Source organism: Ciconia boyciana, chromosome 1 (genome assembly GCF_034638445.1).
Source record: "Ciconia boyciana chromosome 1, ASM3463844v1, whole genome shotgun sequence".
Classification (NCBI taxonomy): Eukaryota; Metazoa; Chordata; class Aves; order Ciconiiformes; family Ciconiidae; genus Ciconia; species Ciconia boyciana.
Window position 1 is genome coordinate 137,256,678 of NC_132934.1, and position 18,616 is coordinate 137,275,293.

Consider the following 18,616-nt stretch of genomic DNA (forward strand, 5'->3'; position numbering starts at 1 on the left):
TTTCCAGACTGTTAATTACTCACTTCAAAGTGAAGTGAGTAATGGATTAAATCCATGACTACTGAAGTCAACTCCTACTGACCTCCCTGGATCACAGATTTTACCTTGCTGTCATTTGAGGAAAAATAACCAAAAAAGTATCCCGGGCCCAAATGAACTGCCATAAACCAGCAATGTGGAGTGTTGCTATTTGCATATAGGATTTAATGTCATTTTGTAAGTTACCATGAGGTTTTTGCCCTCAAATGGTTAGTTTTGAATTAGTAAAGAAACCAGAGCTTTTTATTCTTTGATATCAATTCTTAGGATCAAGTAGCCATTAAGAGATTATAGAAGTATCCAAAACATTTTAGCAAAATGATTTTTATTTGCATGGGACACAATCCACTAAAATAGCTTTAGAGTATTAAAAAGCTTACGTTCAATCTTGGGCTTAAAATTCAAGTTACATTTTCTTTTAAATACTGTATCAGCAGAACAAGGCTTAATTATTAATTAAACCAATTATGGATTTATACAACCACGGCTGAATCTGTGCAACAGTACAGAACGGTTCTTATGAAAGAGCTATGCTATGGGCGGGGCAAAGCAATAAACGTAGCCAAATTTTTTGCCTTTATCAAGCTCTACATTAAATACTGAAGAAGAAATATTTAAAGTGATATACTCACATGGTAACAAATTATAAGACATGCAATTTTTTTACTGAGATTGTCTACAAGCTAGCTTCGAGGAACACGGATTTATCTAATGGTGAGAGCACGTATCAAAAAAAATGAGAATGGTGATTGAGGTCTGAGTCATCTCCAAAGGTTTTATAGTATCCCGTGTCTCAGTACTGGCTTTTATGCTTCATATCCTTTGATACAGTTCTCCAAACAGAGGACATAAATACCATCCAGGTTTTAAAACATTTTATTTGCATATTAAAAAAATTGTGCATTCCAATAATTAAAATCATTTGAACAAAAAAAAAAAATGGCACTCGATTAACTGCATTTTACAGCTCGCAGGACCTTGGTACAGCTTTGCATTTATTCGTGTGTTACTCTAGTTTACTGTAGTCCCACCCAAGTTCTTCTTTCATCAACATGCAAGCTCTTTCATGCCACCAGGACCAAAGCCAGACAGGCAGAGGGAAAGGCAGCGCCTTCATTCAGTGTCAGTAGTTCTCTCTATTCTTTTGATGTGAAAGGGGCAGTACAGTCATTTTAAACTTTATCCAACCTCTTTGCATCTTACAAAGTTAAACAGCTAAAAGAAGTAAAATAAGAAGGCAATGCTTGTGGAATGTACAGTGCATAATTTGGAAGGGCAGATTTCATTACGATTCACCCGCTTGCTTCTCCTGTTCAATTGCTAAAACGGGGGGAAAAAACAGAAAAGGAGAGAAAGAAAAAATAAAGATCGAGAACCGGAAATGCATTCACATGACAATTCCTACAGTTTGTAAAAACGTTATCTATCAAAATATGTACGTATCGAATAGAAATGTAAATAACTGTAAATTAAGCGCTGCTAGGCGGTGGGTTCGGGTTTTCGCTGTCTGGCACAGCCGCCGCCGCGCACCTCCCTCCGCCCCGCACCCGCTGCACCCCGGCTCCCCGCCTGCCGCCCCTCTTTGTCTCCTCCCGCCTCCCTCCCTCCCTCCCTGCCTGCCTGCCTGCCCGCCCGCCCCTCCCCGCCGCCTGCCCGCACTCACTTTCTTTTGAAGGCAGCGGGTTTTTCTCTTGCGTCTCTGTCTTCTTCAATTTGGACTTGTCAAATTTCTCGATCTCGGCCATGTCTGGTTTGTCGGACATGTTGGCAGGTGACTCTGCGCACACAAGGGACCAGCCCGTTACCCCCGGCCACGGCTCCCCGGCCCCCCCGGCGCCCACCCCGCGGCGGCAGCGGCACCGCGCCCGCCGCACCCAGCGCGGGGAGCCGGCCGCCGCGGCAGCCGGCAACTCCACGCACGCCGGAAAGAAGACGCTTAATCCCCGGCGTACTTAAAAATAATGATGATAATAATTTAAAGAAGTGTTAATTTAATCCAGCATCGAAGGCGCTGCAGCTCGCCGCCAGCCGCCGCCGGGGGCAACTCCCAGTATTTGCGCGCTGCGGAGTACAATAGAGGGGGAGCGCCCGGCGCTGACCGCGGTTTTAACTCGTTAAGGGAGAATTAATTAAAAAATAAAGCCCTGGGACGGCAACAAAGCCGGCTCCCGGCGCGCACGCCACCGCCCTGCAGCGGCGCGGCCCCCAGACAATACCCCCCCCAGACAATACCCCCCCCAGACAATAGCCCCCCCCCCCCCCCCAGACAATAGCCCCCGCGCCGCGCCCTGCCCTGCCCTGCCCTGGGTCCCTCCCCGGTAGGGGTGCCGGGCAGGGGCTCGTGCTGCCCGCGCTGGGGGACCCGAGGGGGGGGTGGGGGGGGCGGCGGGACCCACCGGTGTCGCCGCGCGGTGATGCTCAGCCCCGCCGCTCGCTGCTGCCGCCGCTCCGCACGCCAGTATAAAGGGCGCTCGCTGGCGGGGCGGTTTTATCCCCGCGCCTATGCAAATGGCGGTGATGTCACCCGCTAACCATTTTGCCGCTTTCCGCCTTTTTCTCTCTCTCTTTTTCCCCCCCCTCCCCTTGCTTCCTTCCCCTCCCTCCGCCGCCCAGCCCTCCTCCCCCCCGCGCACACGCACACACAGCTACAGCTACAGCTACAGCTACACACACACAGAGGCACACACGCACGCCCTTACAGCTGAAAATCGCCCCGGTCTCGGTCCCGATCCCGGTCCCCGGTCCGGCCCCGCTCAGGGAAAGGCGGCCCCGCTCGGGGGAAGGCACCCCCGGGACGGTCGGGGGGGGGGGGCGGCCGCTGCCCCTCGCTCCCCGGCCCCCCCGCCCTGTCCTGCCGCCCCGGGCCCGGTGCGCGTCCAGGGCGGGGGCGGGCAGGGGCAGGAGGGCAGGGGCAGCCGCCGGCGACCTTCCGCAGCGGCGGACCGCTGTGCTCGGCCTGAGCCGTGCGGTGGTTTTGCTTCATCTCTCTCTGTGTGCCTTTCTCCCGGTTGAGCAATACCAGCTCGCTGCTTATGTTACTCAAATTCCTGCGTTTAGAAGGAAAAGACGAAACCTTCGTCCCTTCAGAGCTCCGGGAGCTGTTCCGCCGCCCCCCCCCTTCCCCCTCTGGCTTTGCAACCCTGCTGCAGGGGGAGAAAAACCCTATTGCTCTTGCAACCCTGCTGCAAGGGAAGAATATGCCCCTGCTGTCCTCGCCACCCTGCTGCAAAGGAGAGACAGCCCCCCGCCACCCCCTGGCCAGGCCAGGCCGTGCTTTGCTGCCGGTCCGGCAGACAATGGCTCCGGCCCGATGCCGCCCGGCCCTGGCTCCCAGCCCCGCTCCCCAGCAGCGGGTCGGCCCCGGCGAGGCATCTCCCGCCCGGCCCTGGCTGCCTGCGGCTGGGGGAAGGAAGGAGGGCCGGGGCCGAGGGCAGGCCTGCCAGCTCCCCGCCCTGCAGGGCTCCAGATGTCCCCAACGGCTCGCTCGGGGAATGCAGACCACAAGCCCCATGCAGCAATCGGTCCTAAAACCAGCGTAATCTAGCTGGACGGGCAATTGCTGTTGGGGAGGGGGCAGAAAGGGGTGCATGGCACGGGTGACTCTTGTTTCTGGGGAATAAGCTGAATTATTCACGTGAAGGTACTGAAAGACGAAGGGCGTGTATCTGTGCATGTGCGTGTGGCTGAATGACAAGGAGTCGGGGAAATCTCTGCGCCTTTGTCTGGCAGCAGCTCTGCAAGGGAGCGGAGGCACGCTTGCCTTCGAGGTGTGAGGTGGGACAGGAGCCGACACATGGGAACGAATTTCTGCTGCTTCTGGGAGATCTGTATGGAAACCATGTAGCGTATTGCTCCTTGCTCCCTGCCTTCCAGCCCGGTACCTGATGCGAGGGTGATTGCTGATGAATTAAAAGCCCTGAGTCACAAACAGGATTAATATATGCAAGGAGAACTGTAAATACATTTCAAGAAATTCCCTGGGGATGCTGCTTCCTCTTTTTCGTGGCTGTCCTCTCCCCCTTGGCTGGCCATTTTTTGTAGCATTTCCAGAGCTGTAATTTCAAAGGGGTAAAATCTTGTCCCCACGGCAATCCCAATAATACTTACTATAGTGAACCAGGATTTCCAGTCAGCCCGGAGTCTTCCTAAAGCTGAGCTCCTTCACATTTGGAGGTGTGGTGTATAAAGTCTGGTTTCCTCCTCTAGGCCATGAGCACCTCCAAAATTGAGATGAACAGAGTATTATCACTGTGAGCAATGGTGTAAGCTAAAAGTATTCCTATGAGCCAGGGACTGTGCGAGACTGAAGGCCAAAGGAATTGCTTAGGAAAGAAATGGCAGGGAATATATCATATAATTTGGGAATATTTACAGATTTTCATAATAGCGGCATTAAAAGCGTTCCCGACGGATCTTCTGTGTTGGATACCAGCTAACTCTGCTAGCTTTTGAGCAAGTTCTGTAAAATGAGTTTATGGCCTTTTACTGCTTTGACGGTTTTGAGCATTGAACCTCGTGACTAGGAATTGTGAAATTTCTCTGATGATCAGTTCATCAGCATCCCCAATGGTGCTACAGCCTCAGACTTTTCAGTTTTGCTGAAGATTTTTTTTTTGCCTCTCAAGTGAGAGTAAATTTAATATAAATACTCTTTAGAATTGGTCTCTTCTGTGGCTGCTGCAGTCGCTCACCCGTGTGTCTGAGCAAATCAGTATTCCCCTGACCTCATTGTGGGAGATGCACTCCTGAAATTGAAGAACAGTGGGACTGGGGTGTGATTTTTCAGAAGTCGTGTGTCCAGTAGCAGTATTGCCTTCTTTTGTTTCTGCTCGTTTTGGGACAGAGGCACAGATCCCTTAAATCAGTGTCACCCACAGCCTTAGATGGAGCTTTGCCGCTATCTGCGCACCAGGCTCCTCTCTGAGTTTAGATTCAATTATAGTTCTGAGAGACGGAGACAAATAAAAGATTTACACTTTTGCTACTTCTCTGCCTTCCTATATCTCGCTTCTGGTGGATTAATACTGAGATAGTCACAGTATCTTAGAAATGTCAGAGGTACGTTACTACATATATGAACACAGTATTGTTCTGCTGAAGCAAAATGAGGGTGTTGCATTTCAGTGGCAGGACATAGGCTAATTTCTGTAAAAGTAAATCCTCTTTATAGCATTTTGTATTAGTGGTCTAGCTACAGAAATTGCATATCTCCATGTCCTTTTATGTTTACTTCTGTTTGTTGCTATTTGGAGAATGCGAGGAAGGTACGTGTTCATACAAGACTGCCCCATGTCAAATAACTTCTGGGGATAACAAACTCCAAAGCGCACTTGGATGGGGCAGAGCTGACATCGTCGATAAATGTCCTAGGCCGCATAATGTAAAGGATAGCTAGCTTAGGAATTCTTATTTTGGATATTGATGAGCTGCTCCATCTTTTTATTGCTTTATTGGGTTTTGTGTCACCAGTTTCTTATCGTGATTATTTAAAAAAATTTCAGTCAACAAATACTTGGTGGTGTAGTACCCTGCTAGACATACACTCTCAGTCATTTGCATGTTAAAGGAGAGCACTTTTCAGCACGTTGCTGATCCCATTTGCAAGAAGGAAATTGGACCCTTGCTAAGGTAGTTTCAGCTAGCACCTTTGAGGGGTTGAACTACAGCAAGGCTGCAAGTTCTTTCTTGCCTTCTAGGAAATTCACATAGTAGGAAAGGTAGTAAGTGGTAAACCATGGTTCTTGCGTCTTATTTGTGTGTCCATGTTTGAAGCCTCATAAAAAACATGAACAGTCCTTTTCCAGGTAAGTATGTACTGCTCCCATTTGCAAAAATGTGATGATAAAAGACTTGCTCAAGGCCATGCAACAGGGGCTTAATCAGATATTAACAGATGCCAGTGAAAGTGTCTGTATCTCAAATTGACTTCAGTGGGCTTTTCCTTGAACTCTATTTGAAGGATGTTTTGAAACATGATCAGGAGCACAAGTCTTCTAACCTTATGCTAATTCTGCCATAGAGTCTATGCGTTTATTAAAAAAAAAAAAGAAAAAAGTAATTAGGAGAACATGAAATGTCTATGTGATAAAGCACCCAAGATTAATTCCCGTCTCAGCTTATTATTCATAATGGGATCCCAGGCACATCAGATGACTAGTAAGATAAAAATAAACTCTGTATGTAAATTTCTCTATCATATGGAAAATAAATTAAAGGAAGAGAAGCCAAGTGATTGTTTTCCAGGTCTCAGTTTCACATGTGAAATCTTCTTTTCACATGCTTGACTCTCAGAGAAAGAATGCTTTCTCTCACTCCATATACCGCTGGAGGAAACAGGAGCTGGCAATGATCCTGAGAGTGCAAGTGAAGAGACAATCCCTTTGGGTAGTTTCTTGCTGCACTACCTCCCTGCCAGCAGCAGAAGGGTGTTGACGGTGACATCAGGGTTTGGGTGTTCAGTTGCTCAAACATCAGAGCACAATATTTGCGGTGTGTCACATTCCACCGAACGCTATTGACAATTAAAAAAAAGGGAAATTGATTCATGGAGCAACGTGTTTAAAAGGAGATCCTTCCCATCCCCCGTCAGCTTAATTTCAGAAGAGGGTTGCAAAATGCCTGTCCTAGCTGGACAAATACTGGCAGTAATTGGCTTTACAAGTAGCGGCATTTCCTTTTTTACTGTGCTTGACAAAGGGAACTTTGCAAGAGGTCATGACGTTAAGAAAGTAGTGCTTGTGGGAGAGGAGAAGCCAGGTTGGGAAGCTCAGATTGCTGCACGGGAAGCTAAATACCCTCGAGTAGCAGATGCTCCTCTCCCACACCAGTCTGCCTGACTCTGCTTTCCCCGCCTTCCCTATACCCGTAAACAATAAAAGAAGAGCGTTGAGCCTTTTTTTTTTAATGCACGGAGAAAGCTGTGGCAAAGCAACAGGAAGCTAGGCTATTTGATACTCCAAGTGGAAGGCTGCCTGCATGTGGTCAATAACAAAGCAAACAAGATGAAGAGGCCTTCAGCTGTGGTTTCTAGCTTTTGTGGGATGCTAAGAATTTATTGTCATCATGTTCTGAAATTTTTACTAAATAGAGAAGAAGCAAGAGAAGTATGTTTCCAACTTTCAGAAAGGTTTCTTTAAGTTTGCAGGGAATCACCAAGCTTTTAGCTATTTGTCTTACGAGTTTCACACGGGATATTTTGCAGAGGTCTGTGAACTGAAAGTGTCCAAACAACCTGTTTTGGCTGGAGTTCCTTGCTGCCAGATGCATGTGCAAACGCTATGCTTAAAAGCTGTCTCTAGAGACAGTGGTTGATTTGCAAAGCACCTGAGACAACCCAAACCGATACCCTAGCGTATCTCCTGCCTGAAGAAGGCATCTCTGTGTCAGATTTTCACAAGTGCTTGTCATCATTTTCTGAAGTTTGCAGCAACTTTTCTTCCCTCTCGTTTATATGAGTAAAAATAATGATTTTGAAAGTGTGTAAGTGACAACATCAGCATAATGCATCACAAAAGCATGATGAATCATTTCTCCTAGTGCAACTCAGCAACCCCTTAATCCTCCAACGTTAGGCTTCTCCTAAGTAAAACTGCTAATTATATGGCATGTGCATGGGTGTCAACAGAGATTACAAACAGAAATCTCAAGGCAAATGGAGAGACCGGATTTTTATGTCACCATTGAATATGAATTTCTTTCAATGCAAAGAGAAAGCTAGATATACATTCAAAATACTGTGGCCTCTATTCAACATGCAAGCAAGTCCATATGTACAAAAGACAAGGCAGCTATTCTTATCAGAATTCCATTGAAAAAAGGATGACCAAAGTAAACACGCAGAATGAAACAATGACTAATAGCGTCAAACTGCCTAAGCTATTGTATGGGCTTTGGCAGTCCCTTTGGGGGTTGCCAATCCGCTTGCTCATAAGAAAGAGCACAGAGACAGGGAAATACCCGACAGTGAACATCCCCAGGATGCCCGTACTGCATACTGTACTCATGGATGAATTGCAGAGCACCAAAAGGTACCTGACGTCATTAATTAGGTTAATTATGTCATTCCAACAGTGGGCTTCTCTCCCTCCAAAGCTGACATTCTCATGACATAACTTGATGTGATACAGAAGAGTAGCGTAAGTCACTATGCATGAGCATACAGCAGGATTAATTTGTTTAGCTTGGAAAATAGCACTGCCCTTGAGACCACACCTGTGCTCCGTGCTCCGTATATAGCTATCTCTGAGCTGGCTTTAAACTAGTGGCAACGTGGAACTCACCCCAGGTTTATTGCTTTGTGTTTATTTTCTTGGGTGGATTTTACCACTTGTGCTGAATGCTGCTAGCCATATCTGATGCATTCGCTTTAAAACCAGCTTAAGCATATTCAGCTATTAAGCTCCTTTGTGTTCTCGGCTCCCCAAACCCATACAAGTGCAACAGTCTTTTGTCTCTTGTCAGATTGTAGGCAGGCAAGATTTTTCAAAGTCTATGTGTGGGTTTATCTATCTAATCTATCTATTTATTTTTCTCCACTACTCCGTTCTTAATTTCATTTATTTTTAGGAAAAAAAGAAAAAAAAGGAAAAAAAAAAAGAAGAAACTAAGCTTGCCACCCAACCAGATATAGAAATGGCTAGGAGGTGTGCTCAAAACCTGACTCACCTCCTTGACATTTAAGCTTTCACCAAGGTAAGGAGTGAAAGATGGAGCTGCTGGGGTAAAGCACATCCAGTCTTTAAACTTTATTGACGTGATGCTTTCTTCACAGTGCCAGTTGGTAAAAAGCAAGGGAGAAGAAGGGCCTCTTGTGACTGCCACAGCCATGGATTTTAGTTGCCTCTGGTGTACTCCACAGGTGGCAGGGACTAGGAGTGTGTGTGTGTTGGGGGGGTTACCTTCTTGAGGATGAAAGGCACAGCTCTCACAGCATGAAGGCTTCATCACCCCACCAACGTGTGTGACAGAAAAGGTTGTCCTGGCACCCACACGGCTCCTGAAACTTTCAAGTCTTTTGCCCTCACATTTCTCTTTCAAGGTGGAGCGAAGTTGTGATATCTGAGTGCAAACAGAGGTGGGGATTGGGAGACACATCTGTTGAAGCAAAGTCACACGCGCAGGACGCGTGGGTTGAAAAGAACCCCGTGCTTGGTAGGCATTCAGGATTTTCCCAGGCTTGTCTTTGTCTCACTTTTTCAAACAATCTAACCTTGACTATTATTCCTGCCGGGGCAATTAAGGCAGGTGGGCAGGGAGCTCAGGAAAGCACCACTTTGCCCATAGGAGTGCTCAAGTTATTCCACACAGAAGGGTATGGACCAGTGCTAGAGGTTAAAGACTGATAAAGCTTGTGATTTTTGTGTTAAAAGTATCAGGCTTGTAGAAATACACCCAAGGACATGGTCGCTGGCAGGAAAATTTGCCAGACGGAGCAGAGTCCATTTTTCCTTGCAGGACGAGGAGCCCTCAGAGGTACTCGCAGTTTCTGGTCGTAGCAGGTTCTGTGGCATCTGTTCGCTCAAGTGTCACCTCTGTTGCTCATTATCACTAGGTACGAGTTTGTTTATGTCTAACAGAAACAAAAGCATTCCCTGGCATGTTTTAAGGTTGGTAGGAAGTTACTGCACACATGCACAGGAAAAACAACAACAGTAAGGCTAATACGTATTGACATAGTGGGATTATTGCCAAAACATGTCACTGCAGGCAGGCAGGCAGAGAGAGCTCATTTCTGCAGAGAGGTGTACAGCTACTTTGCACCTGAGTGCGAACTATCACACAGGAGCAGAAAGAGCAAAAATACGTAGTTTCAAATTTTTCAGTCCATGAGTGCTTTGCTACTGATATTAATAAGGATGGGATTGAGTCCAGCTTCCATTCCTTGCAGTTATTCAATGTGCCTTAAACAGAATGGATGGGAAACTGGGGATGGTATCAAACTGCCCAAAGGGAACATGTCTCAACTTATATGTGTAGCCTCTTTATCTTCTGCTGATTAGTCTCCTACACTTGTAATATCAGTTTTATTTCACAGCTGCAGTCTTGATAAAATGAGAATTATGGGATGAGAAAGAGGAGCAGCTCTGTAGATCGAACTAGATGCTAGAGTTGGTTCTCTCCCCATAAATCAGGTGTGTGTGCAGAGCCCGTGCTGTTCAAGCAGAGTTTTGTCCACTAGTAACGAACTGCTGCCACCAGTGGGCTGCGGTTTGTATTAACACGCACTTTCAATGCTACTACACATCTGCGATGCTTGTAATAATAACCGAAATATTCCAAGACTCCAGGTTTAAAATGAAGCCACGCCTGCACAGGGCAGTTGGAGGGAGCCATGTCCTAGATCAAAAATGTCATGTCTGTCTCTGCAATACACACCGAGCATAGATGTTACTCTGTTGGTTTAGACACACTCGCAAATTCCATAAGGGGTAATTTTCTCCCTGTAAACTTCACACCACATCTGCTAGTGTTAGTCCTCCCGCACTGGCTGTCCTGGTTTCGGCTGGGATAGAGTTAATTTTCTTCCTAGTAGCTGGTATAGTGCTGCGTCTTGGATTTTAGTATGAGAATAATGTTGATAACACACTGATGTTTTAGTTGTTGCTAAGTGGTGTTTACACTGGTCAAGGACTTTTCAGCTTCCCATGCTCTGCCGGGCACACAAGAAGCTGGGAGGGGGCACAGCCAGGGTAGTTGATCCTAACTGGCCAAAGGGCTATTCCATACCATATGGTGTCATGCTCAGTATAGAAACTGGGGGCAGTTGGCCAGGGGGCAGCAATCGCTGCCCGGAGACAGGCTGGGTGTTGGTCGGTGGGTGGTGAGCGGTTGTATCACTTGGTTTTTTTCCCCCCCTGGGTTTTGTTCCTCTCTCTCTCTTGTTGTTTTCCTTCTCATTACAGTTTGTTTGTTTTTGTTCCAATTATTAAACTGTTCTTATCTCAACCCACAAGTTTTCTTACTTTTGCTCTTCCGATTCTCTCCCCCATCCCACCGGGGGCGGAGTGAGCGAGCGGCTGGGTGGTGCTCAGTTGCCGACTGGGGCTAAACCACAACACTGGCTTACTTGGCAGAAATACGATTGTATATATATAAATTGCAGGGATCAAATTTTTACTGGTGATTACCATGGTTTTGCACAGATCGGAGGACATCGGTCTTCAAGGAAACACAAGATTTAGATATTGAAGGGCAGCTTCAGCAGCAAAGATACATACGTGTCCTGAAACAGACAGAAGAGCCACAGCACCTTTGAGTACCCAATGTCTCATTCTTCACGAAGTTTATCAAAGATCTAGAAACAAAATCACCTGAGAATCCCTTAGTGCTTTCTTAGACCATGGCTTACACACACTAGGAAGCCTGACTCCTCAAAAATGTGATTGTTTCCACCATTTCTCTGAAAATGTGGCCAGAGATTATGGTGATGAGAATCCTTACATATATGTATATGTACTTAAACCACACACACATATGTATATAATATGTAACATGTAATACGATATTTGATATATGGTATATGATATATGATATACAACATATAACATGCAGTGTAATATGCCATTACATTATATCATGTAATATAATATTATAATATTATAGTGTATGTATAATATTCTATTACATTGTGTTATATTGGCTCCATGGTTTTAGTTCTATTCCTTAGCTTGAGGGCGATTCAGATTAACATCTTTTACCTTGCTGAAAAATATCCTACCCAGGCAGTAATGGTTAATGTAGCATGTCCAGTTTACACTCCACTAAAATGAAAACAAGGCAGCAGGGCAATGAAGAATCATTCCTATTTGGATGGATTACTGACACGGGCAAAATTATTTAAGAGGACCAACTCAGGTCCTCAGCCAAAATGGATTTCTTCAAAAGATTCATCATCCTGTAGCATCCCATTCCTCCTGAGCACTGAGGGCTGCAGTATGTGCTGCCCTTTGCAGGACGGAGGCACAGCCCAGTGTCTGCTCAGCTCTCCCATCTGCATCCCAGGAGCATCCACCCTGCCACAAATTTTCACCCATTAAAAGAAGATACTGAATTGAAACATAGACCCCACAGTGGCTTCATACACAAACTTAACGTTCAAATGCAGTTTACTACTGCCACCACCTTTGCTACGAAGTTAAAAAAATCTCAAATTTGCTTCAAATTCTTCAAGGCAATAAGGGACTAGAATGCTGTAAATGTGGGACGGTTTTCTTGTTGAGTGAGTAATGCTTTACATTGGTCTAAAGAGACTCTCTCCCGCTGATGCTTGGGCAGAGTCCTAGCAAGAGCTTCATTTATCACTTGCTGGAGAGCAAAACAGCGGCTCTAATTCCTGCAGTGAGTGTAAACCCATCATTTTGTTCTGTGTTTGCAACTCCAACACACTGCCATGAGGAAGGCTCTGAGCATTAAGGGAATATTGCTAATAATTAGGTAGTATGTTCCTTTTCTAAAATTCCCTAATATGATGAAACTAAAATATATATCCTCTCCCAGAATAATATAAGGTTATCAGAAAAATAAGAACGCAACTTTATTAATAGCAGCTAGAGGATATTCGGTTGGCCATCTGAATGAATCCATAGAGTACTTCAACAAGAAACAAAAGATTTTGTTGGTGTTTGGTCAAACATCTTTCAGCAGGAAAAACAGGTTGGAGGTAAATATTCAGGTCTGAGCATGGTAAGTGATCAACATGGGAGAATTGCAAGAATCCATACGAAGACAGCTCTATGGATGCTTCCACATCCATCATTGATGTGGAAACCCCACTGTCATTTGGAGTGAAGCATGAGACTTTATTTTCCTTTAGGAGAACAGAAGAACATAACTGTACATTTGCTTCATAACCTTTTTTGCGAGTCTTACCAAGCTCTTCTCCTTGATATCTTGTGACAAGAACTCCCAAAGTTAATTTTTAGTTGTGTGAGAAATCTTTTTACCAACTGCAGATGCACGGCGTTCCACTCTCACTGGAGATCCGCTTTTGTTGCGTGAGGGCAAGTGATAAACAGATATTCCCAGTTATTCTTTTTCCTCTTATGTGTCATTCATTTTTGTTATTAAATCTTCACCAGGATGCTTTTTCTTACCCGCTTTTGAGAGTAACCACATGCAGCCCTATCAGGTTGCCTTCAGACAGACGTTTGTCATGGCTTTCGAGGCTGCCTCTCTTTCTGTGTGGTGCCTGTATTTGCTAGGCAGAGAACGGAGGGAAGCACGGTGACCACTGTTCAGTCACAGCTCCAGTACTACCCAGGACTTACTTGTCTAGTCAGAGTGATATTATTGCTATTGAATGCTTAGGCAGTTGTCCCAAATGAGAGTAAACTAGTAATTCATTTAATGGCATGCTGAGGTTTTCAGATTTATTGCTTGCTATTGTATTGCTCATAAACTCCCGTGTATTGTTTCCCTTTTCTGAGCGTAACAGAGCAGAGCTCCTGAACGAGATGGGAAAAGGCAGCAAGTGGTCTTTCTTGCTGCAGACTATCCAAACCCCCATGTCTCCTTTCCTGTCTCCTGTCTCCTCCTCTCCTCTCCTCTCCTCTCCTCTCCTCTCCTCTCCTCTCCTCTCCTCTCCTCTCCTCTCCTCTCCTCTCCTCTCCTCTCCTCTCCTCTCCTCTCCTCTCCTCTCCTCTCCTCTCCTCTCCTCTCCTCTCCTCTCCTCTCCTCTCCCCTCCTCTCCTGAAGTGGAGGAGCAGTTCAAAGCAATCCTCTCTCCTTACATGCATTTGTGTTTGCTTTTTGCCTGCCCTAAAATCATGCTTTTAATGGTAATGACTAACAAACAAAATACCATTAAGGAGAAAAGAAATAACACCATGAAATATAGACTGGGGAAGTGGGTATTTGCAGGGGATACTATTTTGCTGAGGTAAGGCCAAGTGGAGTTGTGCATGAGTTGTATTAATGCACTTATGAACGGATTGCTCAAAATGAGCTATCCTATGCCATTATGAAATGCTTTGGGCAATTTTTTGGAGCTCAGCAGTTTGATTAGCCTTTTGCTTTTATATCTGGAACTAGCCACAGACAAAGAAGTCACATATGGGACTGCTCTTTTTATTTCAGCCATTGAATCTGTGAGTCTTCTTTCTGACATCCAAAGCCCCTTTTGAAATCAGGAAAAGATAACATGAAAAGTCAGCCAGCATAAGAAGTCATTTGTGCTTATTAATCTGGGTAGTTGTCCATCTGCACCCAGCTTCCATAGTAACTCACCTTGAATTTAAAACCTTAAAAGCATCCATTATTTCTTTTGCACAAGCAAAGATATGCTATGGATAATATCTAAATTAGTATTCCATTAGCAGTCGCCTTTGTCCTGTAGTTTGGTGCCAAAATAGGTCAATTTTGTGCCCATTCCCCCATTACCACCAGACTATAAGGAGGGCTGGGGGGGTTCGATATCAGCTGAGATGGGGGGATCAGAGACTACTTCTGATACTTCTAGTCAAAACTGTCTTGAGGAGAGAAAGCTACTGTATGTTTTCAATTAATGGCAAAGGAAAGAAAAGAAAGATAAAGGAGGTGCTGGTAATGGAGAAAGAATGAAGTATAAAGTGAGAGTGATCAGCCTCCCTCAGAGAATGGATTAATTATTTTCTGACACAAATTTTTGGCCCAAGCCTTTTGTTCAGCAAGAATTCAAGAGACACTGTAAAATGACTTGGCATAAATGGGAATTTGGGATAATTTTTGTCTCAGCATCTTAAATAGTTTTTATAAACTTGCCACTTTTCAAATGATGTATTAAAGCACTCTTGTGGTTGCTTAATATCAATATTCCTCTGAGATTTTACAAATACATCATCAGCATTTGATGGATGAAATCCAGTCTGCTGTAATTCAGATGCCCAACATAGGCAATGCTTCTCTGAACATTCAAGTATGCAGGCTGGAGAGCAGCGGAAAAAAACACGTCTGCCTTGACGTCGCTGCCACGCTTCCAAATCCTGCGATGGGCAGCTCGGGAAGCCTGCAAGGGAGGATGCAGTCTGCTTGTAACCGTATTTCCTGGTTTTGACTATGGAGGGACCAGAATCATTTCCCTCAGGTGGTCCATTCCCCCACCCCTTCCACTAGTGCTCACCCCACTTGCAGTGTCCCCTGGCCCTCTGCAGAGCAGAGGTGCAGCATGTGCTAGCGCCTGCTCTTTGCAGCGTGGTTTCCAAGGATGTGGCAATCTCCGGGTAGGTGGAGCTACTCAGCCCCTGTGAGGTTAAAACCTTACTCTAACATCCCAGGAGAGCATCTTAAACCAGACCATGGTGGGATGGAAACATTGCACAAGCATGAGTGCAAGGGTTAGGACAAGGGGCAAGAAGAAGCCTGGCTTGAAACCACAGGATCTCCCATTTCCCAGATAATTGTTCTACCTCCTAGGATTTTTTCTCACAAGGTTTTGGTCTTATTCCCTACCACTCCCTCATTTAGTTGGTGAGGCCCATCTGCCTTGATATGGGCCATGACAGAGCAATGAGTACTCAAATTCATGCAACAAAAACTTCTGAGCAAATATGAGTGGCTAAAACTGAAGACCCCCGTAAGAAATTTTAAGCTAAGTGAGAAAACAACTTTTGCCTTTGGGTGCCTATGGGATAAAGCAATCCATTAAAATAGGTGACATAGCTCACTATTTGAGATTTACATGATCTGGATTTTGAGGATATACTTCGGGTATTTTGCACTCATCTGTCCTGTTTGCTTTGATATCTGAAAGATACTCTTTTTCTATTGGCCCCTAACCTTGCTGTTTAAACTATGAAGCATAGTAAAAATCCGCTAATTAGGAAGAAAGTTACAGAAGTATTCATATATTTTCGTCTTGTATCTCATAACTTCACCCTCATGTTCCCCCAGCATTTGCTAAGAGAGGCATGCCCCAGGGATGTCACAGCCCATTGCCAAGTGAAGAGAGTGAATAGCAGATAGAGCAGAGAAGGCTGAGGTCTCTTTTAGTTCTAGCCTTTCCAAAAGGTAAACTGTGCCAAGGAGTTAATCACATTAATTCAGACAGATGAAGACAGAGGTGCAGTTCAAGCTAAGGGAAGATTGGGTTAGACAGTGTGGCTGAGATAAGTGTGTTCAAGCTGCGTCATTCTGATGAAATTTGACTTAAAATATTTATGGAGCAAATCAAAGTAATAACTTAGGCATAGGGAGTTCTTCAAAGAATGTAGAAAAGACAAGAGAGGTCTGTGAAAAGCAGTAAAGGTCAAAGACCATACCCATTTTTAAATGGTGGAATACAGAAAAACACCGGATTACAGACTTGACAGGCTAACTTCAAACCTCAGGAAAAAAATTAAATACCTGGAAGATAATGTCATGATAAACAACTCCCAACAGGGATTCAAGCCAATCCAATTTCTTTCTTTGGATAAGGAGAAAGCAATAGATGTAAAATATCCTGACTCCACTAGGGCCCCTGAGACTGTGTCGTGTTCTAGTAAGCAAACTGAGGAAATATGGCCAGGATGGGAAACCCATACGAAATGTGTCCACTAAGAGGAAGAATCAGCAATCCATTCTCTACCAAGGTGAGAGGTGTTTTGAGAGGGGGATTTTTATTAGCAGCTTGGAGGACACAATCTTTTTCAAAAAACCAGAAGTGGCTTGGAAACTTTAGTCTCACTTGCAGAAAAAATGGATGCTTCTTGATTGCCCTAACTGCTGTTGAAAGCATTGCAGAGGGTGCGAGTCATCTTACCCAAAGTCAATCTGCAGCTGTAGCCCAGGCTCTTCCCACAATCAGTGCAATGTCATCTCTTGGGTGATTCATCCCATCCAAGGACAGAGGTTGAGGATAAGGGAAATGAATCACTCCCCAGAGTTTCCTCTCCCTGCTATCCCATCGACTGTAGGAGAGTATAAAGGGACTACCTTACAGTAGCCACTTAACTTTTAAATAGCTACTATTAGGTGAGATGAATCCCATCTTTAGTAGCCACTTAACTACCCATATTCTCAGAGATACTTGGAAGTAGTCACGAAGCAGATCTGATAACTTGACCTGGATCTGTTGACTGAGTGATGAGGCTCCCACATGAAATAGGTTATACAGGGATCTTAAGGCTCTTGCCTGTTCCTGCATTTTCCAGGTAAATCACTGGGCTCACTAAGGACTCTGGATACAGTAGGGAGGCAGGATCACATTATTATCTGATCGTTTTAGTTATCAGCCACTCAGAAGGAAGTATGAAACTTAGGGTGTAAGCCTGGATTAAAGTCTGTGCTGTATTACTGAGTGGAAAGGAGTACAATTTGCACAAATAAATCAATGGAGCTAATGCTGATCCCCTGCCCTGAACATCCTCTTCCCATGTAGGCCACAATGGTGTTAATGGAAGTCTTTCTTGTGAAATGAAGAGCCACAAATTGTATCTTAACAGAAACAATCCCTGAATGGCAAGACTTCTCTATGCCTTATACCTGGTCCTTTGCAGACATTTAGGAGGGGTAGTGGCTCCACAAATGTTGATAATTCTACTATTGAAGAGTTATATTGATAATTCTCCTATTAGCATGAAAAAAAGGGTGAGGAACAGCAGCCTTTCCATGCAGCCTTTTAATGCAAGCTCTGTTCTGTTTTTTAATTTTTTTTTTTTTAATTTTCTGCTACATTTCATCTGTGAGCCCAACCGAACCTAAACCCACAGCACTCACAGAAGTCAAGTGGGTCTTGCATTCATTTTCTGTAGCTCGGTTGCTAAGGTCTGGAATAACTAAAGCCTTTCCTGCTGGTTAGCAGCACAGCTGAGCCTGGTCCACCACCGAACCCTACACCCACACCGCAGCCGCCGGTCACTCCTCACTCCACTCACGTAGCGAGGGGCTTGTGTCCCATCACACCGTCACCTGAAGTCAGCGGGTCTTTCAGCAAGGACAAAGGACGAGTCTTGGGGTTGGTGCAATGACTGTGGTTTTAGGTACAGCTCTCTGAGTTAGGTCAAGGGATTCTCCCTTTGGCTTCTCCCCTCCGTTTGAATGGAGATTCAAATCGCAGCGTGTGGCCAGGATCACCAAGACCAGGAGGGAGATTGTACCACTGAGGTCTGAAGGTGGGACCAAATTTCAGCCCTCTTTTTGCGAGGGAAGGCCCTCTGTGGTGTCTGTCGTGGCTCTGCTCCGCAGCTGAGGCACTGAACCCCCTGGCAGAGGCAGCATGGAGGCTGCTGCCGCCATGCAGCAAACACAGGGTGCTGAATAACCACGGGAGCGGCTGCTGCTGAGAAGTGTTGGCCCAAAATGCTCCAGCATGGAAACGTGTTTACTTCGTATTATAAAGATCATATGGATAAGGGAACGATCAGAAATGTACACCATCTGAATACGGATCTTATTAACAGATGCCAATAATTAAGGCAGATGAAGCAACAGATATTTGCTTACATGTTTTCTTCCCTAATCCATATTTTAAAGCTTGCTCACAGCCTCTTGCGGGACAATACACTTTCTCCCGTGTATTTGGCAGTGCAGGGAATGAGGTGTTTGAAAGGAAGAGGAAATCAGTTGTTCCGTTACAAAATACTTAAACCCTCTGTGCTGGTAGAATATGAAGGCAAATGCTTAA

The 18,616-nt window shown here is 45.2% G+C and overlaps 1 protein-coding gene across 1 annotated transcript; it reads right to left on the reverse strand.

The window, feature by feature from the left end:
• Positions 1-899: 899 nt before the first annotated feature.
• On the reverse strand, positions 900-2,557 carry TMSB4X (thymosin beta 4 X-linked). Its single transcript, XM_072849483.1, has 3 exons — positions 2,436-2,557; positions 1,703-1,816; positions 900-1,359 (listed from the first exon to the last, which is right to left on the reverse strand). Exons 2-3 carry the CDS (start codon positions 1,800-1,802, stop codon positions 1,325-1,327), a joined length of 135 nt encoding a protein of 44 aa, XP_072705584.1. The 5' UTR covers positions 1,803-1,816; positions 2,436-2,557; the 3' UTR covers positions 900-1,324.
• Positions 2,558-18,616: the final 16,059 nt, after the last annotated feature.

Coding starts and splice junctions, on each gene's coding strand:
- TMSB4X (XM_072849483.1), bottom strand. CDS start 1,802: ATGTCCGACAAACCAGACATGGCCGAGATCGAGAAATTTGACAAGTCC. Junction 1,360..1,702: donor CCCGCTGCCTTCAAAAGAAA/GTGAGTGCGGGC, acceptor CCCCCGTTTTAG/CAATTGAACAGGAGAAGCAA.